The 27,417-nt window shown below is 39.7% G+C and overlaps 1 protein-coding gene across 1 annotated transcript in view; it reads left to right on the top strand.

Moving 5' to 3' along the window:
* LOC126416457 (vacuolar protein sorting-associated protein 54) overlaps positions 1-26,298 on the top strand; it is a 151,990-nt gene extending 125,692 nt beyond the window's left edge. The window contains exons 17-19 of the mRNA XM_050084190.1: positions 10,204-10,450; positions 14,909-15,061; positions 25,605-26,298. Coding sequence (XP_049940147.1) covers positions 10,204-10,450; positions 14,909-15,061; positions 25,605-25,716 — 512 coding nt within the window. The 3' untranslated portion in view covers positions 25,717-26,298. The remainder of the gene's footprint in view (positions 1-10,203; positions 10,451-14,908; positions 15,062-25,604) is intronic.
* The last annotated feature ends 1,119 nt before the right edge of the window (positions 26,299-27,417 follow it).

Raw genomic sequence — 27,417 nt, 5'->3', positions numbered from 1 at the left:
CCGGAGTCCCTCCAGTGCAGATCCAATGTGCACAACTGCTTACCAGTTACGTTGCACACATTCGTAGTTCTCCTGAGCATCCGAATTTCAGTCTTCTTTTTCCACCCGCAACAGTTCATCTCCCGCGTCGGCGGTCCAGGTCGGGACTAATGATTGCGGTTCGTGTGTGATCCCATTTGTATCAACTGGAATTCTTCCTTTTACCATCTCCCATCCAGGTCTGTCCGCATACACCTCCATGGTGTACACCTAGGTCGCAGATTCGTCTGGACCTTTCGCATGACCCTAAGGACTCGGTTACTCCTGCCACTCTCCACTGTCACTTCCTCTCAATTCTTGACGTGTTCCAGGGCTCTGAAGTGGTTTACACTTACAGCTCAATGGCTGATGTTCATGTTGGCTTCACCTACGTCTACAGAGGCCGTTTTGAACAGCATTTCTTGTCCGGTGGCTGCAGCTTATTCACTGCAGAACTGATGGCCATCTGTCGTGCACTTCTGTCTATCAGTTCGTGCCCTGGGGAAACATTTCTTCTGTGTACTGACTCCTTAGCCTATAAGCTGTCAACCAGTGCTACCCTCCCCATCCTTTGGTAGCATCCATCCAGGAGTCCATCTATGCCCTTGACTGGTCCCATTGTTCAGTCGGCATCGCAGACAACAAACTTGCTGACAGGCTGGCCAAACAGGCTACGGGGTACTGGCTCTGGAGCTGGGCATCTCTGAACCTGACCTCCACTCTGACTTACACTGTAGGGTTTTTTGGCTTTGGGAGACGGAACGGCATAACAGTACACACAACAAACAGCATGTCATTAAGGAGACTATGAATGTGTGGAAGACTTCCATGTGGGCCTCTCGCAGGGAATCAGTTGTCGTCTGCCGGCTCCACAATGGGCACGCATGCGGGACCAATGATTACCTCCTGCGCCATGAAGACCCGCCTGAGTGTTGGTGTGGCGACCAGTTGACAGTGGCCCCTTATTCTGGTGCACTGTCCCACTTTGACTGCCTAGCGATGCATCTTGGGTTACCAGACTCATTGCCACTAATCTGACAATGCCTCAGTGGCTGATTTAGTTTTACATTTTATTCGTGAGGGTGGGTTTCATCATTTGACCTAAGTTTCTGCGCATGTCCTTTGTCCCTCTGTGTCCTCCACTCTGGCGCTTCTAGTGTGGAGGTTCTAATGTTTTGCAGAGTGGCTGGCTTCTCGTTTTTTATTCTCATGGTCAGCCAGCCAATCTGCTTTGTTGTTTTATGTTTTAATCTCATCGCCCTGTTTCTTGTGTTTCTGTAATTTTCTTGCCCCCTTTCCTCCATTTACATATTTGTTGCCCTTCATTGTTCTTGTGATTTTTCCTTTCATTCTGTTTTGTGTTGTCAGTCTCTTTTTTTTTATTCTCACACTTGTGGCATTGTTTTATTCGCAACGAGGGGCTGATGACCTCATGGTTTGGTCCCTTTCCCCGTCTTTTAATCCAACCAACCAACAGTCTGTATCAGATATTTCTGCCTAATGTGCACCATGAAAAATTTCTCTTATATCTCACCAACATTCACAAAAAATGTGTGTGTGTGTGTGTGTGTTGAAAAACTGAGACATGATTATATTACTATTAAATTTTGACAGTGTGTCAAAACCCATACACAAACAGTAAAGTTTAACTTGAAACATTTGAAAATATACAGGGTGGTCAGAAATTCCCATTACAAACTTCTAGGACATGTGAAGGGTAGTGAGTACTGAACATTTTGAATAGGAACCCATCTCCAGAAACGTGTAGTTTCCATTCTACGACAGTTTCAACTCAGATGTGTACCTCGTCAATGTCTGCTTAGGACAAGAGAAACTTTTCAGAGTTCCCTGTCCTGATATGCAACGTGGTAGACACGATAACGTGTACTACATCAAATGATCCCCAGATGTCACTTATTGTTCGCTTTGCTGTGAGACTGAGTCAATACCTGTGCATCACCAATAGAGGAAACGTGATGCAGTGCACATTTGTGGAATACACAGATATGCTCCTTGTGTATGGCGAAGCTGGAGGTAACGGAAGAGCTGCTAGTCGACTGTATCACGAACATTTTGCGTACCATCACACTCCATCGCACAAACTGTTTGCCCAAGTTACACAACGGCTACGAGAAATGGGTACCTTCACTGTGAGGAGGCAGGACTGTGGTGCTACACGGCGATGCCACACTCCCGAATTTGAAGGTGTGCTGTGTCGCATTGAAGATAGCCCATCAGTGAGTTCGCGAACAATTGCACGTGCAGTGGATGTTAGTCACAGTACTGTCTTGGACATCCTGCATGAGCAACAATTTCATCCGTACCACTTACAAAGGGTACACGCTATGGGTGCAGCACACTTTCCACGATGCATCGCCTTCTGCACATGGTTCCTGCACCATTGCATCGACGCGCCCCTGTTTCCACGTCAAGTTCTCTTCACAGATGAATGTAGGTTCACAAGGGATTGTGTTCTGAAGGCCCAAAGTAGCCATGTCTTGGCATACGAAAACCCTCATGCCACGCATGTTCAAGGATTTCAAGACAGGTTTGGAATTAACATGTGGGCAGGTCTTCTGGACGGTCATGTGATTGGACCATACCTCCTTCCATCCAAGCTCACGGGGCCCGCATACTTAGTCTTCCTACGACATGTAATGGACCCGTTCTTGGAAGCTGTGCCATTGAATGGCCATCAGGAAATGTGGTTTCAGCAGCATGGAGCACCACCTCACTTTTCACTGGCTGTCTGGAGACATCTCAACAGACGGTATAGTGAAAGATGGATAGGCCGTGGTGGTCCAACCGTGTGGCCGCCACAGTTGCCAGATTTTCCCCCTATGGACTACTACTTGTGGGGTCGTATGAAGAGCCTAATTTATGAGACACCTGTAGGGAGAGAGGAAGATCTGCTGGCACGAGTTCTGGCCGTTGCACAAGACATTGAAGAGACACCAGGTGGGATGGAGAGAGTGTACCAGATCATGCTTCGGAGGTACAATGTGTGTAACAACGTTGGTGGTCGCCACATCGAGCTGCTGTTGTAATGCAATGTAAGGTTGCAGCTGGTGACATAGACGCTGGGTTCTTGTTGTTGTCGACTAATGTAAACTGTAAGGTGTAAGTTGTAATGCAAATGCGTAAGTAATAATGGAACGAGTCAGTATTCTTTTCAAATGGATTGCAACAATTGTACTGAGTTACGCCTAAGTACATTCCTCATGTCGGTGTGGATGAGACAATCATCTGCATTGAAACATTTGTAGAACGGAAACGATACATTTCCGGACACGGGTTCCTATTCAAAATGTTATTTACTCACTACCCTGTACATGTCGTAGAAGTTTGTAACTGGAATTTCCGACCGCCCTGTATAAATAAAGTTGATACGTGTTTTGCAATAGAAGTTAAAATAGGTGTATACACACAATCATAGAAAGAGCAAGTCAGCATGTAATCAATTCAGATGAAAATAAAACTTTTAATTGACATGTGGTCAACAGAAATACCTCTTCTCAAGTTAAGAGATCAAAATTGAAATAGGAAGAAAAATTATTTTGCAATGTGTTTATCAATTAGATATTTGTATTAATGCATAGCACTAGAAAACACATTCTTGTGAAGCATTTTTAAAGCCCATAATTATGTGCAGCTCATCCTGCACACTGCACTAGTTTCACAAACATGCTCCTAAATTATTTTATTCATTGCATAGAATGTGGCTGTGACATCATACATACTGCATATGCCAATACACATGATGAGGTGCGGTGCTATAAAGTGGAAGTGGGTAAGGGGAAAGGAGAGTCCTGTAAACAAACGGCCCGCCAATGGCTAGGCAGGACTGCAGCCAGGTGCTGAAGTTGCTTGCAGTGGTTGTGAATGGAGTGTCTCATGTGCCAAGCAACAAGAATCGTTGCTCTGTTGCGCTGTATCGTAGTATGAAATTGCACCTCTCATAACAGCAGTGGCTGCGTCCAACGACACCACTCAAGCATGCCTCACAATATGAAACTGAATAACGTTAGTTACACTGACAAAACAACGCGTGCTGAAATGTGCGTGTATAATTGCTGTTCGGTCTCTGTGCTGTAAAACCGCATACGAGGGGCATTTGAGAAGTCCGTGCAAAGTCTGAGAGATGGCACCATCGGCGCGTATCAAGGTCATGTTTAGTTAGTAGCATCTGTGGAAAGAATGCACACACCTCAGCAGTTGTGGTCACAAAATTAATGGAAATAGGATTCCAACTCATTTCACATCCCCCCATGTTCTCCAGACTTGGCTCCCTCGGACTACTATTTGTTCCCCAATTTGAAGAAATGGCTGGCGAGACAAAGATTTTATTCAAACAAGGATGTGATTGCAGCAACAAATAGATATTTTGCAGACTTGGACAATTCCTATTATTCAGAAGGGATCAACAAATTAGAAGAGCATTGGACGAAGTGAATAAGTCTAAAAGGAGACTATGTCAAAAAATAAAAAAGGTTCACCCCAAAAACGTAAGTAGTTTTTATTTTTGCACAGACTTTTCAAACCCCCCTTGTAGGTATTCATAAAAAATTATTCTTGTTCTCTTTTCCACTGCATCTTCTTGTTGTCAATTAAAAATGGCACATAAACTTCAGATTACTTCCGCACATTGCTGTAACACATGCAACACTCCCATAGCTGCATTAACACTACAGCTCACACTTTCACAGATTATAACACTTTGGTACAGCATATTTTCTGACAGCATCCGTTTGTTCTGATGAGGTTTGATTGCTTGACATGTCCTGAAAACTTGATTTCTTTTTCCTTCTCCAAATTAACAGTTAACTCCCAATTTTTGAAAGCTTTCAGAACTTTATTAATAGTCTGTAGATGTGCTTCCCATGGCTCAGAACAAATTAATGTAATATCAACTTAGTTGACAAACTTCTTCAGTAATTGATTGTATAAGACTTCATCCAGAGTGTGCATGAAGGCAGCCACAGAAATGTTCAGTCCATATGGTATGACTTCAAAATGATAACTTTTCCCCTTGCACGAAAAAGCAGTACATTTCTTGCTTTCTTCATCTAACTTCACGTACCAAAAACTGCTTGTTAAATCGGAGGTGCTAAGATATGTGGTGTCTCCAAAATGTTGCAGTAATTCCTCTAAACTTTCTGGTGAGTCACTTTACAGTAAAATACTTTTGTTGACTGCTCTTGTGTCCAACATTAAACTGACAGATCTCTCTGGTTTATTAACCAGATGTATTAGGTTGGAGTAGTGACTTACTGATCTTCCAGTACTATTCTTCCACAGTGTTAATTTAATTTCAAGATCTACAGCTTCATGCCTTGTTGATGGTACAGGTTAATTAATGCTAAGGAGAGTCTAATGTTTGCATGTCCACTGTTTAATTAATCGTGACCTCTTAGAAAATACAATGGGATAATCGAGAAGTACTTCATTTAATTATTTATTTATTCTCTCTTATCTTCCGACAAATCAGATATCTCTGGAATTTTATTACAAATTTGATGAAAAACTGCTTGAACATTTTCTTCCTTACTGGTATTTTTTCGTTCCTAACATAATCAGTAACACTTACCTGAGCCACAGTTCCCTCCACATTCAAATTAAAAATATACATCGTAAAATCAAGCACACAACTCTCATCTCTGCCTTGTTGAAGTATCCTCTAAATGCATCTTCTCTTTCCTTATTACCCTTCTGAATATATAACATGCCCACAGAAAAGTCTGCTTTACATTTTTTTCACTGTCTTTGTCTGTCCCTAAAATACACCCAACAGATAATGATTGAACTGCCAGGAAACTTTGCTCATATTTTTTGTCATCAGTGTAAAACTTAAATGCCTTGTACTTAATCAGGTTGTTACTATTTCCCACAACAATGATAATATGTACACTACTCACAGGAAAAGATGGGCTTTGTACAAACTCACTTAACTGTAAATACTATTTATACCACAATGTGCAGACCTGACTGTTGCTATTTAGAAGCCGTTCAGTGTTAATATCGCATACATTATCAATAGATAGCATCAACACATCATCAGTAATCACATTCCTGCTCTCTAATTGCCTTTTACAGCATAATTCACATCACACTTAATATGAGTGCTAAATTATTAACTGCAATTGTTCAGTATCACCATTTTCTCCCCTGTTATTTGGGAGCAGGTTTTTAAAATTTTCATCTGCATAAGAGTCAACATCAAAAACTGCTTTGAGCACCCTTATGATATCTCTAGGATTAGAGAGATCAAGTATTTTCTTTGACAACATAATTCTAAAAAAATTGTAAAATATTGCAGTATATTTTAAGTTTATCTCATAGGTGCAAATTGTTTTTAGATAAGCGGTAACAAATTACACAAGTAAAGTCATTTGAGTAAAAGTGAAAACATGACTGAATCATAATAAAACACGAAGTTCTCAGAAAAACAGGTACTTGATCGGCTGCAGGCATCTGTTATGAAATAATGTCTCCAAAGCATGTAACTGTGTGAACCAAAAACTCTACCCAAAATGGGAGTGAAAGTTAGGAAGTTAACTAGGAAGAGGACCTCCTCCCCTTTCTCCCTTGAATGATGGAGGCAAAAGTTTTACATATTTCACCTGACGGGAACATGTGACAAATGATCACATACATATAACAATCCTTAATTTACTCCAATAGATAAAAAAAATCTACTCACCAAGCTGTGCCAGGAGAAAACATATAAAGGTATGCAAATTTGCGAGCTTTTGGAGCCAGTGGCTCCTTCTGGCAGAAGAGTTGAAAGGGAAGGAAGAGAGGTGTGGAGGAAAAGAAGTAATGAGGGTTAGGAAGCAGGGAGAGTTGGGAAGTTGACCACAACTTCAGGTCAGGTGAGACTTATTGGATGGGATGAGAAGGAAAGATTGAGTGTTGAGGACTGCACTGGACGAGATTTGAAAATCAGAGAGCTTAAAGATGGAAGATATGGTAATAGGCGACATAGAGATTACTGACAAAACATGGTGCATGAGTTAATAAGAGTGGAAAACTAAGTGCATTGTGTGTGGTAGAGGTAGGGGGTGGGGCAAATAGACAGGTCAAAAAGTAAAAGATGTAAAAAAACTAAAAAAGCTCCTTCTGTATCCATGTCCTTACCCTGTGGCTCCTATCCCTGTGACTGTCCCCACTGTGAGATGCCCTCTGTGCACTATTCTGCCACCACCTACACCAGCCCTGTAACTAGCAAAACATACTGTCAAATGGAGGCCACATGTGATAAGACACTTGTCATATACCAACTGTTTTGGGAATGATGTTCGGCTTTCTATATTGGCATGACTACGATCAAGTTATCAATTTGTAATGACTGGTTGTAAGCAGAGATTGTATACTGGCAACACACAATATCCTGTTGCAACCATGATCTCGATGCCTGTTTTGCCACACATGCTTCTGGATTCTTCCACCCAGACACCAGTTTCTCAGAATTCCACAGTTGGGAACTCGTGTTACAACATGACTTTGTTTCATATCATCCAACTGGCCTTAACTTTTGTTGATTTCTTCAGTCTCAGCATTTCTTGTCAGTAATTGCGCCTTTCTTCACTCTATTTAAGTTTTCTGTTTCTTTAAATTTTGTGACCTGTGTATCCCCTCCCCCTGCCCCCCTCCACACCATTTCTACCACGTATGATGTACTCAGCTTTATGCTGTTATTAACTCCTGCACTATGTTTGGTCAGTAATATCTGTCTTACTTTTTCCCTTATGTTCCACATGTAAGATCTCAGGTATTCAAATCTTGTCCAGCATGGTCCCCAACCATCCTTCTCATCTCATCCAGTAAGTCTCACCTGACCTGAAGTTGTGGACAACTTCCCAACTATCCCCTCTTCCTAACCCTCACTAGTTCTTTTCCTTCACCCCTCTTTCTTCCCCTTCAACCCTTGTCCTCAAGGCAAACATTGTATAAAAAGCAAAATGAGATCAGTTTGTAATTGTCGTGCGACTGGCACAAGAAATGTTCGATATGCTGTCCACCATTTTCTGCCAAAAGTTGAAATCAAGAAACTGCATGTTCCACAAGAGATCTGAGTATCACCCTGAATACCTTTCACAGTGTGTGCCTTCAATTCAGCTACATTCACAATTTTGTTATTAAATACATCATCTTCCAGGTAACCCCACAGTCAGAAGTCACACAGATTAAAATTGGGTGGTCTGGATGGCTAGGCTGTAGGGAAATGACAGCTGGTGATTCCAGCATTTCCGAAATGCCTCTGCAGCAACCGCTTCATTGGCTGTGCAATGTGCAGATGGGTGCCATCTTGCATGAAAATGATACTACCTACACATCCACACTGTTGAAGAGTTGGAATGACATTGTTGCACAAGTGACTCTCATAGTGCTGAGCAGTGTTTTGAAACTGGAACATTAATTATGGACAAGGGGAATCTGTTGGCTGCTCAGTTACATTCCTAGTGTCATCTAGCACACCTTTCTAACGAATTTTCAGTCTATAGTGCAGAGTTCAACAGGATCCTACAATCACTAGAGCAGATGAAATTTAAGAGAGATCATAATTTTACTATTCAGTGTGATTTATTAGATACTCTTCAGACAATTCTGAATGTTAACACAGTGGAAAAGTTTGAAAACATACAAATGTTGTCAGATGTGTGCACAGACATGAGAAGGCAGTTTCTTCCAGCTGGCTTCTAGGGCATGTAGCAAAGTTGGCATGTGCTGGAAACCAAACTCCACTCATATTGATGAAAAAAGCCTCTTTAACAAGTATCAAAGCGAGACACTGCTTGCTATCCATTAAGTTGCATTTACACTGATTTTGAAAACATGTTTCTGTTTGCAACATTGTTCCACCAGTCAGCAACATGTTGACAACAATGTTCATTGTTCACTTTCCTATCTACATTATTGACAAACATTTTTACATGTGTATTCACATAGTGTGCTACACTGAACTGGCAGGAAACTTTCACATTGTGTATTCACATTAAGAACTATGCTATGAAAAGTGAAGCAGAAGAATTAATTATATGTGGTACTGCATTAATATTACTCAAGAAGATAAGTAAACAAAGGGAAAGATGTAGTCATCATTGCGTGAATGAGAGCACTTAGTGACTTTCAACGAACCTTATATGTAATTTCAAATCTTTTCTAAACTTTTTCTCTTACATGCTAATTTTCAAATATTTAATATATTGACTCATTTGTAAGATAATCAGGTGATTGAAGCTGTTTTATGCATTGGAGTTTGATTCTTTAAAGAGTTGAGGGTTTACTGGTACTATAGAAGATGTGACGGAAATGACGTTATGTGTGAGTTGAATTTGGAAGACTGTTCTTGTCTTCTTGACTTCACTAGGACGTGGCTGTCTGATTTAGAAATTCTAATGAATACTATAGAGCCAGTTGTTTCAAAGGGAGACAAATTTTAGTAAAGCAGTTCCCGTGAAAGGAAGACCTGCTCTCACACTTCTGTTTTCGGTAACAGGAGATTCCTATCAAAGTATTGCAAATTTATTCCAAATTTCAAAGCCACCGATATATCAAATAGAATTTATAATACAGTACCAACAGCTGTTGTTATGATATTATTTTATTACAGTGATATGATGTTATTTTATTACTGTTCTGAGGTCATCATCTACAGGTCTGTCACATGAATAACAGCAAGTACCACTCGAACATGTATAAGACAAAGTACCATTATTCGTATGTGGTTTAGAAATCTGAACTCCATGAGCATGTCATAATGCTTGTTGCTACAGTATTATTACATTTCATCGACCAGTCACTGTCCCACACTTCTGAGACCAAGATAGTCAACACTTATAGCTCAAATAGTTCCTGCGGTTTGTGAAGTTTGTGAGAACATAAACAAACACTAGCACCACATAGAAACATTTAGTTGTACCAGGCCAGAAGCAGTGTTCCTTTGATCAATAGAGACATCGAACACTGTTTTTAAGTTTGCAACATGTTACAAACATCGATAGTACTCTAATAGCTGCAAACAGTATAGTTGCAGAATGTTTCAAACTTACTGTCAGTGTAACCATGCCTTAACACACCTATTTCTCCAAACTGGAGAACTCACAGATGCTTATTGCAGGAAAGACTTTATTAATAATATGTTAATAGACGTAACTTTATTATTGTACATTTTCTTTGGTACAGATTTGCTGCAGCAGCAGCAGCAACAACAGCAGCAGCAGCAGCAGCAGCTGACGCAACATGTCATGCCATTCCGTGGAGCCGCTACTGGTGTGGGAGTTCTCGACACAGTGGAGAAAGATGTACTGAGCCATGTTCAGGAGATTGAGGAAAAGGTTCTCTCAATTGTTGGGAATCTAATAACTGCACAGTTAGGCCAGTGGGAGGTGAGACCTCCTGTTCCATCTCAGCCCTTCAGAAATATATCAAGGTAGATACTTACATCATTTCCATATTTACCTTTTTGTACCTGTAACCACGTTGCATGCATTAAAGGGATATTATATTAGAAAACTAATAAATTAAAAGTAGACCTTTGTCTACCCTTGTCCTTATTACAGATGCAGAGTCAGAGTGACCTGCCATTCCTTTATAATCTTTTGCTACTTATCCCTGTATCCTCTCTGAAGAAGTAATTAATACTTGCGAAAGATAGGACGCTGGTCAGCTTTACTTCGTGTCTTTTAGCAGTATTACACATTTTGCCTTCTGAAGATAACTAATTAAGTTATATTTTGTTCCATAGGAAATGGAAAATGCAGAATGTTTCATGTACAATGAAAGCCAAGAAGAATGCCAGGCTAAAATGATTTGGAGTCCAAGAACAGAGCATTGTGCCTGCCCAAGTTCAAAAGTGCCAGTGTTCGCAACTCTAGTGGTCTGTGGAGCGTAAGCTTAGTGCTTATATCATCAAATAGAAGCAATATAATAGTTAAGATACACCATATGTCAACATTCATTGCAGTTTAACTCATCATATCATTTCTTTTGAAAATCATTATTTAAGCACGTAGAAACAATTGAAATATGAGAACTCCACGACGGTAGAATTACTACAACAGTGAGCATTTCACATCTGTTTCAGTGGATGAGTGGGTAGGTGACGTTTTATGAACATAAAGGATGAGTGTTCAAATCTAACGGGAATCAATGTGGTTGAGATTGTTTATGTTCATTTTAAAGTACTGAGAAAAACCACTGTTCTTCACAAAAAATGTTCTCAAAAATTACTATAATTTTTTTTATTTAGACCTTTGTGGGTAATATTTTAAAATTCACTACAAATTATTATGGTAAAAATATTTAAAATGGATGTATTTATTTGTAATTGCTTAGAGTGCCACCTTGTGTCTCTGTAGTTCACAGCTAAGAGAAACATATCAACTGATTGGCATATGTCTAGGTCTGCTTCAAAATGGCTGATGTAAATGTTTGTGAGCAAGTGATTGCTTTCTTTGAAAACAAGAGATCTACTTTTGACAAAGGTCTTGTTGGCCAAAAGCTTATATTGCGACAGTCTTTTTGTTGTGCCTATCTGTGGCACAGCACCTCCGCTATATGTTGAGTAGCAAGTATCCTTTTATAATATTGGTACAGTCCTTCCAGGATTTTCCATTGTTTGATTACTAATACGATAATCATCCATCACACACTAGCACTAGGATTCAGAACTGGTTTCAAAGTAGGGAGAATATTATTCAGTTCTCTCTGTGGCCTCCAGAGTCATCTGATCTCAAACCCATGGAGCACGTACACTCAGCTTAAGAAGATTCTGCCAGACAATTGGCAAGACCCTCCTCTGGGAACTGTGAATGCTCTGGCATGTGGTTCATTCTTCATGGGGGAGAGTTAACATCGGTGAGGACTTTTTCCGTAGACTTGTCAATTCTATGCCTTGAAGGATCCAAGCTGTTCTTGATGCCAGTGGCATATGGGCAAAATACTGAAGCTGTACATAGCCTATTAGTCATTTTATGAAATTCCTATTTTCTTTAAAAGGCCTACATAGTTAACAGGCTAACAATATTAATTTCAAATTACAAATCTACTTGCTACTATATTATTTGTATTTTTATAGGAAGTCAGGTGAATATCACCCTCCAAGGAAGATTATTTTTATTGTTATGGGAGGTGAGATAAATATAACCTTCTGAGGAAGATTAAGTTTAGACACCAAATTCACAAACAATAATTGGTTATTTGCTGAACAGCATACTGAAAAACAGAAAATATAATTTAGTAACAAAAATTAAATAAAGCACAAAACATTTGTGACATGATAAAAAAAAAAAAGGCTGTGTCGATATTCGATCTGACACGTACTAGAGCTACCAGTTCAGTAAGCTGACACTACCAAGGAGCTACCATAATGGAAGAATGAATACTAAATTGAAACAACATATACTGTAGGGCACAGCCACTCATTCATGTAAACCGCGCTTAAGGACTTAACAAAAATTGCCAGTTAGCTGACAACGATCTTCTTAGCTGACAACGATCTTCTTAGCTGACAACGATCTTCTTAGCTGACAACGATCTTCTTAGCTGACAACGATCTTCTTAGCTGACAACGATCTTCTTAGCTGACAACGATCTTCTTAGCTGACAACGATCTTCTTAGCTGACAACGATCTTCTTAGCTGACAACGATCTTCTTAGCTGACAACGATCTTCTTAGCTGACAACGATCTTCTTAGCTGACAACGATCTTCTTAGCTGAAAATTATACACACACCAGGTAGCGGTCAAAGTAATTGCAAATAAATACATCCATTTTCAATATTTTTACTACAGCCAACTTGGCTGTTTGTTTAAAGATAAGACTATCATAAAAAAGAAATCTTTTGAAAGAATATGGGACCTGGAAAAGCCTACAACTGCACAATTTGTAACAAATTGAGGTTTAAAATATTACCTACACAGATCATTTTTTTAAAAAATGAGATTTGACTCCAGTTTGATTCGAATGCTTGTCTGTTGTGTTTATAAACCACAGCTTATCTACTCAGCAGTTGAAACAGATGTGAAACGCTCATCGTTAGAGTAATTCTACTGACGTTGAGTTCTTATATTTCAACCGTTTCTACATGCGTGAATAATGATTTTCAAAAGAAATGATATGATAAGTTAAATTGCAATGAATCTCGACTTATACTGTATCCTAGCTATTATATTGCTTCTATTTGACAATGTAAACATTAAGGTGAAGCTCCACAGACTTTCAGAATTGTGGACACTGGCACTTCTGAACTTGGGCTTACACAATTCTCTGTTCTTGGACTCTAAATTATTTGGGCTGGGCAATCTTTTTGCCTCTCATTGTACATACAGACTTTTAATTTATTGATACCATTAATATTTTTTAATGTCTCATATCCTCATTATGTGATATGGTAAATCCTTTCATGCAATAAATAGTGACAAGACTATGCAGCATTCCCAATTTATTTTTCCCGTAGGTTCCCCCAAATCAAATAAGGCAAATGGTGGTATGGTTCCCTAGAAGAGGCCATAGCTGATTTTCTCCTCTGTCCTTGTCTGAGCTGCCATTGTACTCCACTTGTGACTTCATCATCAATTGGACATTACACTCTAATCATCCATCCTGCCTCACTTGAAATGAAATTGGAACAGAAACATTCTGTCATTGTTTTTCTGTTGCCTTGGCTTCTTGATTACCAGTTTAAATAAAGGACTTGCTAAAGATAGTTGTTATTTTTATTAATGGTGTTATTACTGACACTCATTTATGATTGAAACAGCCCTCATCTACCATAACTATTTTTGATTGTGGAATAAGGAAGTTTATTTTTGGATGGACTGAAACTGATATATTTGCATGTTTTTATAACAGATTTTATAGCACTTAAATTTAGTACCTGCCCAAGGTCTATTGCTCATCAAGGTATAGAAGAAGTTGACTCAGTCAAATTCTTAGGTTTAAAAGTAGATAAAAATTTGAGCTGGCAGGCACACATTGAATACCTGGCAAACAAACTGAGCAGCTTTGCATTTTCAATGCAAATATTGTCAACTGCAACTGACATGGACACACGAAAAGTAGCATATACAAGCTACTTCAAATCCATTATTAGGTATGGTATTGTTTTTTGGGGTAACTCAACAAACATAGTGCGGATACTTAAAAAAAAAAAAACAGAAAAAAATCATACAAAATATGTGCACTGCAAATTACAAAGAACCATGTCTACCATTATTTAGAAAACTTAAAATATTAACTCTTCCATCCTTACACATATATGAGATTATTATATTTTTTACACAAGACATCAATTATTTGAGGGAAACCATTTAGTCCATTCACATGATACCAGAAACAAAGAAAATTTTATGCTCCCCACCCACCGCCTCAGACTGTAAGCCCAGGGGCCTCAATACATGGGAATGAAAATTTGTAATAAATTAAAAGGGAACAAGTTGATGCAGATGAATTTAGGTTCACTTAAAAGAAAGCTATATGAGGTACTGACACTGAAGTGTTGTTATTCAGTGGAGGAATTCATACTTGACAAACTGGAAATTTGAGCTGGGTACAATGTGTTATCCTTATAGTGTTGTTATTTATTATAGTGTTATTATTTATTAGTGTAAAAATCATTGTAATTGTTTTATAAATTTTTGACATGTCTCCTGTACGCATACCAAATGGATAGCAAATGTACGTCATGAGATGGATAAAACACAATTCACAATTCAATTCAAGTTACCTCTCGATATTTTCAATATGTTAGCTACGCATGGTCATTTTCTTCTTTCTACATTACATACAACTTTTTAAAAATCTTTTTTTTTTTAATATTTGTTTCTTAGTGTTAATACTTGTATGTTGAAAAGCATTACATCTTCTGTTTCTGCCTTTTCATGACAGGCACCTAACAAAACTCCATGAAGCTGTAGCAACAGTGCTGCCAGAAGCTCAGGTTCAGTATATATACCGCACTGTTAACTCTCTCTTCAAGTCACGTCTGAGAGAACAATTAATGAAACTGAACGTTGTCAACAATGGTGGTCCTCAACATGGGTATGTTAAGACGTATTCTGTTGTATCATAGCACAGAAGAATATGTAACAAAAAGAATATTTAATATCATAGCACAGAAGAGTATGTAACAATAAGAATATTTAACCTAAACACACATTTCATTTTTGGAGAAGCATGCTCTCTCTACTTTATGAAGGTGTCGTTCAATAAGAAACAGGACATAATCAGTGAACTATGAGTGACTAAAAGCATCTTTCACTGGTTCCTGCACACATGAGTGCACCCTTTCTTTCATTTCTTATGTCAAATGTTTTGGAACTCACCTACTTTCTTGAATATCAGTATGTCATGAACAATATGATTGTCTGAGCCAACATTAACATTCATTGTTGCTACAATATCATTCATCGTAATATGCATGTTTTCTGATATCAATTTTCATCTCTCACATTGTTGTTCTCCGTGACTGCACAGAAATAATGTTCTTAGCATGGAAAATCTTCAGTGCTTGTTACACCTGTCTGAACTTACCTGCGCTCTCGTACACTTTTGTTTTGACTCAGACCACTTTCACCATATTCACCTGCCATGAAGCTGCATATTTTGATTGGTTTCAACCTTTCAGCTAACACACAGTGTATACGCCCTGGGACAGCTGGGAAACCCGGGAAGAACGTGGGAATTTTTTCATCCAGGAGAAAACTGGGAAAAACCCAGGATTTTTTAGGATTCCAGGAATTTTTCATTGTCTTTAGTTTTCAGTTAAATTTTTGTAATTTCGACTGCTAAGAACTAATACTGTAACAAAGAATTTTACTGTGTCCCGCTACTGTAGAATAATGCTGCAGCAATAAAACATAAATGAGAGGAAAAAAACCAAATAAAATGTAAGTTGTAAAGGAAATGCGCCATTTACAACACCAAAACACAGTGCATGCACAAGTATCTGCCAACAATAAAATGTGTCAAAGGCTTTAGGGCGAAGATTATGCAATACTTCATAACAAAGTGCTTTTGATGAGCGTGACGTCACAACTGGTTATATTAGGTTCCTTCGAGCAGTTGCCAGCAGGGTCTTGCACTTGTGCAGTAAGTCACGTATGAGCAGTATCTTCTCCTTCTTCTGGCTACTTGAAGTGTCAGCAGAAGCAACAAGTAGCCAGATGCTACCCAGAGCAGTTAGATTTGCGCATGCGCAAAGCAGTCAGAGTTGTAATGGGGAGGGGGGTTGTTTCAATGTGACCTGTCATTATGTTTAGTTATTTTCCTGTCTCTGATTTTATGTTATTTCCACACTGTTGGCAGTCAAGCATTAAATTTCCTTCCATAACAATAAAGCTATCTATGTTGGTTTGCTAAAGAAATTTGGTTTTTATTAATGTTTTCTGCAGAGGCAGTCAATGTATTTGAAATGAAGTTTTCATTCCACACTATTGCCTGGTTTCAACTGTTCGCTGAATTTCAAGTGCGCATTTACATCTTCTGGCATGTATGGCATTATGCCGTAATAAAAAGCCAAACATGAGATGATAGAGTAGGGGTACACCAAGAAAATTTGCATCCAGAAAACCACACTGAAAAGCTTAATACCGGGTTGGGGCCTCTTCATTGTGAATGTGGACATAAAAAAGTGCACTTTAAGCTGAATTGTGCATTGTAGTATGGTTTACAAAATTGTGGTGTTCTTGGAGTATAGTCTGGTGTCCTTTTTTGACATAGTGTAAGCGCTCTTAATGCTATGTACGTAAGAACTTAAGGGCTTCCTACATCACTGTAGGGGCTGCACACGCGCAGTAACTCCTTCCTCTGACAACTGCTGAAACGAACCTATTTCTAACAGGTAGCAGGAAAATATGGTGAATGGTGGTTTGAAAAACTTTCAAACTAAATTTCATTTTAAGCAAGATGAATTATGTTACATGTGAGATGGACGAGGAATTTCTTAAACCACAGAGCATTTGACTATCATTTAAAATGTAACACTTTGAGGACTAGCCACTTAGAGGAATTTTGTGCCCAAAAGACTGGAAATTATTTAAAATTTTACTGGCACATTTCTGTGATTTATCTTAAAGTGTAACTTATGCAAAAAAGAATCAATATTATTTGGAAAGCTTAGCTTTTCTTGTAGCTATAACCTCTATTTTAATTAAAATCTTAACTTTTCCTATGTGTTTGTTCGTGCTACTTAATAGTAATGTTGCTATTGACTGACTACATCAGGTGTTCTACACTCTCAATATCTGCTGTCATCGGCTGGTGTAATCAGAGTTTCCACAAGTTTCCATATTTTCATAGTAATTTTTATGCGTTCCGCTATAAAAAATAAAAATACTTTAAATAAAACCCTGGTTTGGTTTCCAATTATCAGTTTCTTCCTGTATGTCACTGAAAATTCAGTAGTCCCTGTCAAGAATTGAAAGACAGTACTTAATGGTGCTCGACAATTCATTGTGTAGTAGTAGCAGCAGCAGCAGCTGGAGATACCCGTCACTTGGCTGTAAGTTGCTGATAATATGTGGGACTTTGTATAAAAGCTTCAGAAACTGATCCAGTGCAATTCATTTATCACTTGGTTTGATGATGCATAGACAGACACCAGATTACTTCAGTTACCGGTAAAAACATCTTCCAATGCACCCTAAGCAGTGACGCAGATTCGTTAGCAAACATCACGAACCAAATGTTCGAATGTCATACAGAAGCCTTGCACATATGTTCACACTCAGAAATGAACAGTTTATGAAATGAATCTTGTTTAAATACCTTTTCAGCACTGTATTACATCCTTGAGGAAATTTACAGTCTCTTCTCTTCAGTACTTTTAACACATTTGTCACAGTAGCAAAGTAAAAATAAAATTGTTGTTAATGGCAGGCAACAATGAGTTAAAATTCTGTTCAAGCTTTGTACACATCTGCTGCTAATTTTGTGAGGATACGAGGTCGTGGTTTATTTGACATGCACTGCGTGTGGACTACGGACGGCAGTTGTTGCATTCAACAATTTGGTGCTCCGAGTTAACATACATCGCTTTCAGCTACCCTGTGTAATAAATTCGAATAGGAGAGAGGATATGGACATCTTTTCCCTTCAGCAATAATGGAATAACTAAGTACTAGTCAGCACTATAATAAGTAATTGCTAAATCACAGAATTCAGTGAGCGTCTGCACTGATGCAAGAAATAAGCACGTGGCAGTGCCCCAAGCAGCAGGCACACGAACTCCGTGAATTCGGTGGCAATCAGCTGATTGTGAATACCAAGCGCATAATTTCATGTAGTTGGCACACCAGCCCACCGCAGAGAAGCGGAGTGTTGTCAACATGCAACAGGCTCAGCGTCGTCTCAGAATCTTAAAGGAAAATGTATTGGATGACCAGAGTGTGCTTGGCGTAGTGACTGTGGCACTGCAGAGAGAGATGGGAGGTGGGTGATCATTTTTAGACCACAGTGGAGGCGGGTGATATGTCTGAGGAGTAGTGATTGAGTCTTCTGAAACAAATTCAGGCTTTACACCATCAAAGGAAACAGGGTGCTGTTTGCCAGTGATCAAAATAGTCAACATCTTGTCATGACAGGTCTGAACACGATGGGGGCCGATATGAGGAGGCATATGTGCTGGTCTGACGCCATCTCTACAGAGCATGGCATGAATACTGTTGGGCAACTCCTTGTGCACAAGTATTGGTTGTGAGCTGTTTCATGATGCTGGCCTGGGCTGGATTTGCTAGAACTGCTGCCTCAGCTCTGCCATGAAATCTAGCAAATGTGGAACTTCCCTGTTGAGGCGTGTATATCGATAAGTTCCCCTGGCAGCCTCGGTGTCTTGCCATAGACCATTTCTGCCAGTGCCGCATCAAGATCTGGCTTATTCACTGCGTGCAGGGCAAGTAGGACAAATGGTAAGCCTGCAGCTCACTTGGAGTCATAACACATGAGCACCATCTTAAAGAGGTCTGTGCCATTCTTCCACCATACTGTTATTGGCTGCTTGGTAGCTTTTGGTAAAATGGTGGCTTGCGCCACAAAACTTGCTGAGATGTGCAAATAGCTCCAACTTGAACTGGCATCCTCAGTCGTTAGTAATGTGTAGTGGACAACTGTTAACACACAGCCCTCTGAGACATGAACACCACTGTCAGAATATCTGTGGAGGTGTTGTTCACTGGGATCAATTCTGGCCAACACGTAAATTTGTCTCTGATTGTTAGCAAATAGTATTGATCATCTGACGGTAGCAAGGATCCCATGACGTCAATGTGAACACGGGCAAATTTCTCAGTTGTCTGTGGAAAGTTTCTGATGGGCACATGGACATGGCACTAAACTGTACTATGTTGGGAGCCTAGACATGAACGAGCCCACTTCCGGCAATCCATCTGTAGTCCAGGCCATGTGTAGCAGCCGGAGACAAGTTTAGCGGTTCACGTGATTCCTGGGTGACACAGGTCATGAAGACCATGAAAAATGCGCTTGCGGAGCTCTGCTAGCACATATGGGCGAGTCTTTCCAGTGATGTGTGTGACGAGGGCCTCCCGTCAGGTAGACCACTCGCCTGGTGCAAGTCTTTTGATTTGACGCCACTTCGGTGACTTGCGCGTCGATGGGGATGAAATGATGACGATTAGGACAACACATTATCCAGCCCCTGATCGGAGAAAATCTCCGACCCAGCCAGGAATCGAACCCAGGCCCTTAAGATTGACAGTTTGTTGTGCTGACCACTCAGCTACCAGGGGCGGACATTCCAGTGGTGATGTCACAGTATAATTGCACATTTGTTTCTGACATGTTTACGTATTTGAGTTGAAGGTGTGCCTCAGTATCTTTGAGTGGGTCGCAGAGCTCATGATCACATTGTTGCATATTGGACAAACATAGGAGGTCAACAGTTTTGGTGACGGCTCCAACTCAATGAGAAGCAGTCAGCTACAATGTTGTTCAGATGTGAGACACGCTGAATATCTGCTGAAATCGCTTTGGTGGAAAGTGTATGTGAGGGGTTTATGGCCCGTGTATATTGTAAACCCCTTCACTACTTGTTGTGCGTGGAAATACACTACCGCTGTGTAAATGGTTGACAATTCTCTATCGTATGTGCTCCATTGTTGTTGCAAGGGCATTAGATTGCGCGAGGAAAAAGGTGAGGGATTGCCATGTCTCGTTTACACATTGTTGGAGTGCAGCCCCAATGGCTGTCTAGCTAGCATCTACTGCTAGTGCTAGGAGTGCATCTGTCGCTGGATGAGCAAGGAATGCAGCGTTGACAATGCTCTTTTTGGCAGCTTCAAATGCATCAATCAGCGGTGTCCATTGCACGAGTTTCTGCTTTTGGACCAGACAGTGCGGTTTCCAGTGACAGGTGGCACCAGTAAACATTGAGCATGACAAGAAATCTGCATAGTTTGCTGTTATGGGATGTGAAATATTTAATATGGTCTCGACTGTCTCTAGTAAGGGGCATGATCCCTCTGACGAAATTTGATGGCCCAAGGAAGTTATTTCTGGTTGGGCGAACACACCTTAGAAACATTCAGGCCAGTACTTTGTGTGACCAGGTGCTCAAAGACTTGCTTGAGATGAAGCTCGTGCTGCTCCGGTGTTTCTGAAAAGACAAGGATATCATCCAAGTACACACAACAATTTGGTAAAGCTCATAGCACTGAGGAGAGCCTTGATGTAATCAAATACGCTGAACACTTGTTTTCTGCTTAATAAGGTGTGGTTGTAATCTTTCAAATGTGGCACAGGGTAATGATCAAGGATGGTTGTTGCATTTAACACATGGTAATCACAGCATGGGCGCCACACACTGTTCTTCATGGATACTAGGTGGAGGGGTGACTAGTGTGCTCCGATGGACTGACGAATGATTCCTTCAGCTAGTGTGGCATCAAATTCCACTTTTGCAGTGGTGTATTTGCCTGGGGCCAGCTGTTTGGGTCTACATGACACCGGGGAACTTGCCGTGGCATTCATATAATGGACAGTATTATGGCATACCTGTTGTGGGATCCTGGGAATGGGAACTGGTCAAGTAGTTTTGTGTACTCTTCCTCTGCAACCTGGATGACCGTGGTGTCGCTGCCGACCGCATGGTGTCGGAATCGAGCCGTAGACCATCTGGTGACAGTGTCCAGCAAGTGGTTGTTGGCAATGTCTTGGAGCAGGCGGTAGTGTGCTAGGAGATCCACCCCGATTATCAGCTCTGCCACGTCCATGATGACAAAATTCCATGTCACAATCCCACATATATACCCCATGATGTTCCATGCCGTACGTCTGGATGGCGGAGTTGTTAGCCACCGATAATCTGAAGTTTGTGGCCGGGTGGCACTTACACAGTTTGTCTCTTTGCAAAATACTCAATTCCAATCCTGTGTGGACCAAGAATTTGCACCTCTTCTTGTAGTTGGTCATAAACAGGTGTGCAGATAAACAATTAGATGCATCGTTTTCTGCCTGGCACTTAAGGTTGATGTATTCTCACAGCAGATTACACTTACGCACTTGGTCGGCGAACTGCTGATGGTAACAGCATATGTTAACTGCTTATGAGTAGTCACAACAAGGAGTGTTCGATGCAGGAAGATTCCACGATCTCCATTGATATCTACCTTTAATGTGGAGGTCAGTGAGAAGTTCATTCAATTGATTGCTTAGGGTGTCAACTTTGTTAAACAGCCCATCATTCAGTTGTTGTTCCAGTGCGCGATTTTTTTGTCCACTCGCAGTCTGATTTGAGGTCCATCAGTGTACTGCTGCACTTTACTGTCAGTTCGGAACAAGAGGTAGGTACAATGGCATCCTGTATCCAGTTGGTCCAATTGGCCACGTCATCCGGAGGCTTTTCAGTTTGAGTGTTGTTATGGCCTTGACTTGTGCTGGCAGTCTGCTGCTATATATTGTGCTTACTAGCAGTTCAGGGATGGTGTGTGCATCGACCTTGCATCGTAGGTGGCGGAGGTATTGTGAAGGCTTTATGTCACCTAAATTGTCCTGAGTGGGCACTTGTACTATCCTCTCTTCCTGCTAGGCGGATACTTGATATACGAGTTCAGCTTTCAGTTTCAGGTAGGCGTCTGTCTCCAGTGGTGCTGTTATAATATCGTGCACATCCGATGCATATCTGTGATCAAGCTGACTAACCACTAGTGCAAATTTGCCAGAATCTGTCATTATTCTGGAACATAGAAACTTGCCACAATTGGCTCAAACCAGAGTGCGGAGTTGTGTAGCTAAAATGGTGGAAGTCATACTGCTGTGTGACACAATATCTTGTCTTGTAATCTGTATTCCTGACCACGATCACTTCGAGGTCATCAGTGTTGTTAATCTTGTAGGGTTCAAATGGCTCTGAGCACTATGGGACTTAACATCTGAGGTCATCAGTCCCCTAGAACTTAGAACTACTTAAACCTAACTAACCTAAGGACATCACACACATCCATGCCCGAGGCAGGATTCGAACCTGCGACCGTAGCAGCAGCGCGGCTCCGGACTGGAGCGCCTAGAACCGCACGACCACCGCGGCCGGCAATCTTGTAGGGATACGGGGCCGCAGCTTATTTGACATGCTCAGCATGTGGACTATGTTCGGCAGTTATTGCATTCAACAATTCACTGCTTTGAGTTAACATATGGTGTTTTCAGCTACTCTGTGTAATAAACTCGAATGGGAAAGAGAATATGAACATGTATTTCTTTCAATAGTAGTAGAACAACTAGTTAATATCAATATCAACAGAATAATTAATTGCTAAATCTTAGAATTCACCAAGTGTCTACACCACGGCAAGGAATAAGTACGAGGCAGTGTTCCAAGCAGCAGGTGTGCGGACTCCTACACATTCGGAGGTGATCAGCTGATTGCACACGCCAAGCACGTGATCTCACATAGTTTCCACATCTCTGTTCTCAATCACATATTGTAACAGTTTATCATCTATCTGCTTTTTGTGTTAGATTTAACTCTCCAAGGAGCAACTGCAGTTCAAAGAGTAAAGGCATCTCTCTTGCAGATGGAATGTGGTACATAGTCATATTTCAGAATTTATTATTAGAACAATAGTGTGTTCATTGAACACACTAGCTGATTGGATTCCTAAACAGATGTTAAATAAAACATTGTATGCTAGCACAGTCTTGGGAGCTGGGATATTACACTATGAAGCCTCTCCTTTGAATTCTTGCCACAAAGTTTAGAAATAAATCAATGGGATGATTATGCTTAGGATTTCCAATAATATCAAGTGACTGAAAACAACCTCTTATCTAGGGTGGCAATTCTCCTGGAAAACCTGGATTTCTTAGGGAATTACATTTTGTATTGAATGGTCAGGGAAATCTCAGAGAATTTCAGGTATTTCATAAAATTTCAGGGAATTCTGTGTTTTCAACATAATGAAACTGAATTTTATTTAGTGTTATAAATCACAAATTTTAGAATTTTTAATATTTCAAAGTGTGTTAACCATATGATTATTATTCTATCTAAATTACTGATGTTAAAAAACTATGGCTAAACTAGTGCTTGTGGGTGTTATACAGCTCACCTGAGAGGAAAGGAAGATCATGTTATTGTAATATGCTAGCCCCCCTCCCCCCCAACACACACACACACACACACACACACACACACACACACACACAAAAAAAAAAATTAATTTATCAGGAGCTTCTTCCTTGTCACGTTGTTCCTTTTTTTTTCTCTCACCAAGTTTGAGTAGCCACCCCGCTTTACCATACATTAGAGTCACTGTGCTGTAAATAGGCACATGAATGTACCAACTCAGTTTTTGAACTTGCATTCTTCATCAGAGTACACTCTCTGACAACATAGAAGTATTAAGTTGAGGGGAGAGGCTGGGGTTGTTGGAAGAGAGAGGTTTTGCGCAAGAAAAGTATAGGAATGCAGAGCCAGAGCAAACTTTTCCTTGGCAACAGTTAGACCGTGTCTGTTGATGAACAACTTTTTGGTCAAGCTAGCACAAAAAACAGTGTAGTAGTTGCAGAGGAATTTGTCCTGTTTCTGGTGGTATAATGTGTACAGGGCAACTCAGGTGGCATCTGGGCGGAGTGGAAGAATTGGATTGTCAGGTTGAATGAAAGTGACAAAATTTGAGGAAAAGTTTGGTTGTTATTGCCGATACAGGTTACAGAGGATCTTCCAGGAGGAATATCCCATATACAACTTGTACAGGCAACAGAAAGTAAAGGCTGCTAGGAAGAACAGCAGTATTACAGAGCAGCCGGGGAATAATGGAAAAAGACTGAGACAGGGACAAAGAGACACATGGCATAAAGCCATATGCCCTGTTGGAGGTCCAGTTGTTCAGAGTATGCTGGACTATGGAACATCTTTGACTTCGGTCTGTCAATTCAGTATGCGTATAGCAGCACATGTAGCTGGCTGGTATGACTGAGTACTGAATGTAAAACCGTAGCAAGACAAAACTGCAATAAAAATTTCTTGGGAATCATGGTGCAAATGACAACTGGGGTTGTACATACTGGACTGTAGAAAGGTGTACCGTTGACAAGTTTGGAATATGATGTGCTGGGTGGATGTGTGCTGCAGGTTTTGCATGTGGATCTTGAACATAGATATGACCCATGTACCAATTAATGGAAGCAGTAGTGGCATTCGAAGATTGAGTAGGAGGTGGTGTGTTTTACGCTGCCTCTCGCAAGTCTCAAATGTAACCACTCACAGACACGAGTCATCTAGAGACAAAAATAGGATACTTTCACATGAAGTAACATTATAATTAACGCAATCTTCACAAGAATAACTCAATTAGATACAGAATTATATGAGAGGAGGAATTTCAGGATGAAAGCAGCAAACAAAAATGTGAAAAAATAGCTGATTAACTTGTGGCACATAGACATTCAGTATGTAGTTAACAGAAAATTGCCTAACTTTCGTGTGAACTCTTTTTCTTTTTACAGTATTATTACAGTAAACACACTGGCGGATTGTGAATGGTTACAGGGGCAGGTGGGTGTGGAGAAAGAAAAGGATGTGTTTCAGTAATTAAATATTCATATGGATTTGTGTGACTTGTTACTTACATTTGGTTCAGCATTTTGCTGAACAAATATAATAAATTAAGAATTTGCAGATTCGTAAATTATAGATAAATTTTTGTTCCAACACAATGTTTTTAATAGTGTACTAATATCAAACAAGTTATTAGATGATGCCATTAGTTTAAAATTTATCTATATTAGTATTCTTTGTCTTCAGAGAATTATGTGTAGGCTTAGTTTCAGGAGCTTTACGTTCTATTACAACCATTGTAGCAGGTAATCAGAAAACAGTGATGCTGCAGACAGAATATAAAAAGTAGAATTTAAAATGTAATCTGTCTTATTTCTTTAAATATTCCCATGTAGAGTGTTGATTTATTTTGCTACTTAAATGCTCTTCTTGGCAATATATTGTTTTCACTAATGTTTGGAAATGTTCAAAGCTTTTAAACTGACTTATTTTTAACTTAACTTCAAAGTGTTGAAACTCAGTACAGCTAGTTTATATATTGAATTATAAATATTATTCTTTGCTTCCTTACAGAATTGTGACTTCTGAACTGACGTTTTATCTCGAAACACTGAAAACATTGAAAGTACTTCCTGTGGAAGAATTAAGTGATGGAGCAATGAAAAGTATTTGGGATCCCCAGTAAAATTCCAGTAAACTGAAACTGAGGCTGTGAAGTGTACCTTTAGTGATCTCATGATAGTTTGTTGTATGAAATTTATAGATGCAGCTATCTGGAAAATTTTATGAAAACTGTTGTATATGAAATAAGATGTGAACTTTTATTGTTATAGTACATGTGTAACTTAATTATGAACTTCTTGGTGAAATGTACGATGTAGGAGATACGTTTCACTGAAATTCAGTGTTTTCTGAGGCGTGTGATCTAATGGTTATTGACACAGAGATACTGTGAATGCTTATTAGTGCTTGATGATGATTCATAGTGAGTGATATACTGCCACAGAAGTTAGTACAAAGTTCTTTATAAGTGCAAACTGAAAAATAAACTTTCATTACATATCCCTCTTTATTGTTCTGTGAGGAAAAGTGTGTCGCAACAGGCAGAAGTAAATTGAAGACACCACAGACTTTTCAAGATCATTGGCATGTTGCATTATTAATCAAGGTTTTCAACAACATTCCATGCCTCCTTCTATAAGTAACTTTTGCATTGGCATATAAATATCAAGCTGAATTACATGTTTTAAATGTATTATCTCCATCATTTTACTATTTATTCTCATGTTAAGTTTACATTACTTTTCATTTAGTAATTTGTAATATGTTTACAACTAATTTCTGCACGAGAAGACTGCGTAACAAACTTATCTATTCAGTGAAGTAAACATGAATTTCATTGGAGCACCTTGTTCTTTATGATGATGAAATTGGGGATGCATCACCTGGCTGATTAAATTTTGAAACTTCGTATAAATTATCTCCAAAGGGCCACCATTTATTAAGGATTTGAATAGTTTTGAGAGTTCAGCTCTCACTTTCAAAAGTCACCAATGTAACAAGAAAGAAGGATCACAACTCAAAAGGTAATCAATATATGTTATTACATACATTACCTATGGTTAAAACTTGAGAAGATTAATTCTTGGGAAGTTATTAAAAAATAAATAAAAACCACTCAAGTACAGCATAGAAACATGTAAAACACAAGCATACACTATAAAATTATACTAAATATCAAGCAGCTCATTATGCATGTTACTAGTGAATCAGTTAATAATAAGTGCATGGATTTAGGAATTTCAGATAGCCATGGTCTGCAGATATGAAACACAAGCTAACAACAAAAGTCATAACATAGGTGAAACAGAAGTGCCCATAGGCTCACATAAATGTGGAGAACAGTATGTACAATGAGAGTCCAAAAAGTATCGAACCTTTGGTTGGCAGAAATAAATTTATTGATGAGGAACTACATAACCCTAATTCCCCTCAAAGTACTCCCTTTGGTGATGCACACACTTCTCCCACTGCATAACCCTTTTTTTGCCCTCAAAGTACTCTCTTTGGTGATGTGCACACCTCTCCCACCACTGCCACCATTATTGGAAACATCTGTGGAATGTGTCTTTTGGAATAATAATAAACTGGGCTATCTCATTAGGTATGATGTCTTCTCTCAAGTCAAATCCTGTACCTTTCATAGGGCATTTTCAACTTGGAAAATAGCCAAAAATCACACGGAGTCATGTCAGGGAACCTGATTAACCACAGTGTCCGTCTTCTTGGCTGAGTGGTCAGCACGTCTGACTGCCAACCAGTATAGCCGAGCTTCTCCAGGTGGGGACTCCTGGCCATCAGTGCCATGCCAGCATTCCACAGATGC

Source organism: Schistocerca serialis, chromosome 8 (assembly GCF_023864345.2).
Source record: "Schistocerca serialis cubense isolate TAMUIC-IGC-003099 chromosome 8, iqSchSeri2.2, whole genome shotgun sequence".
NCBI classification, from domain to species: Eukaryota; Metazoa; Arthropoda; class Insecta; order Orthoptera; family Acrididae; genus Schistocerca; species Schistocerca serialis.
Note: the sequence above shows the minus strand (reverse complement) of the source record. Positions and strands in the feature narration are given on the sequence as shown.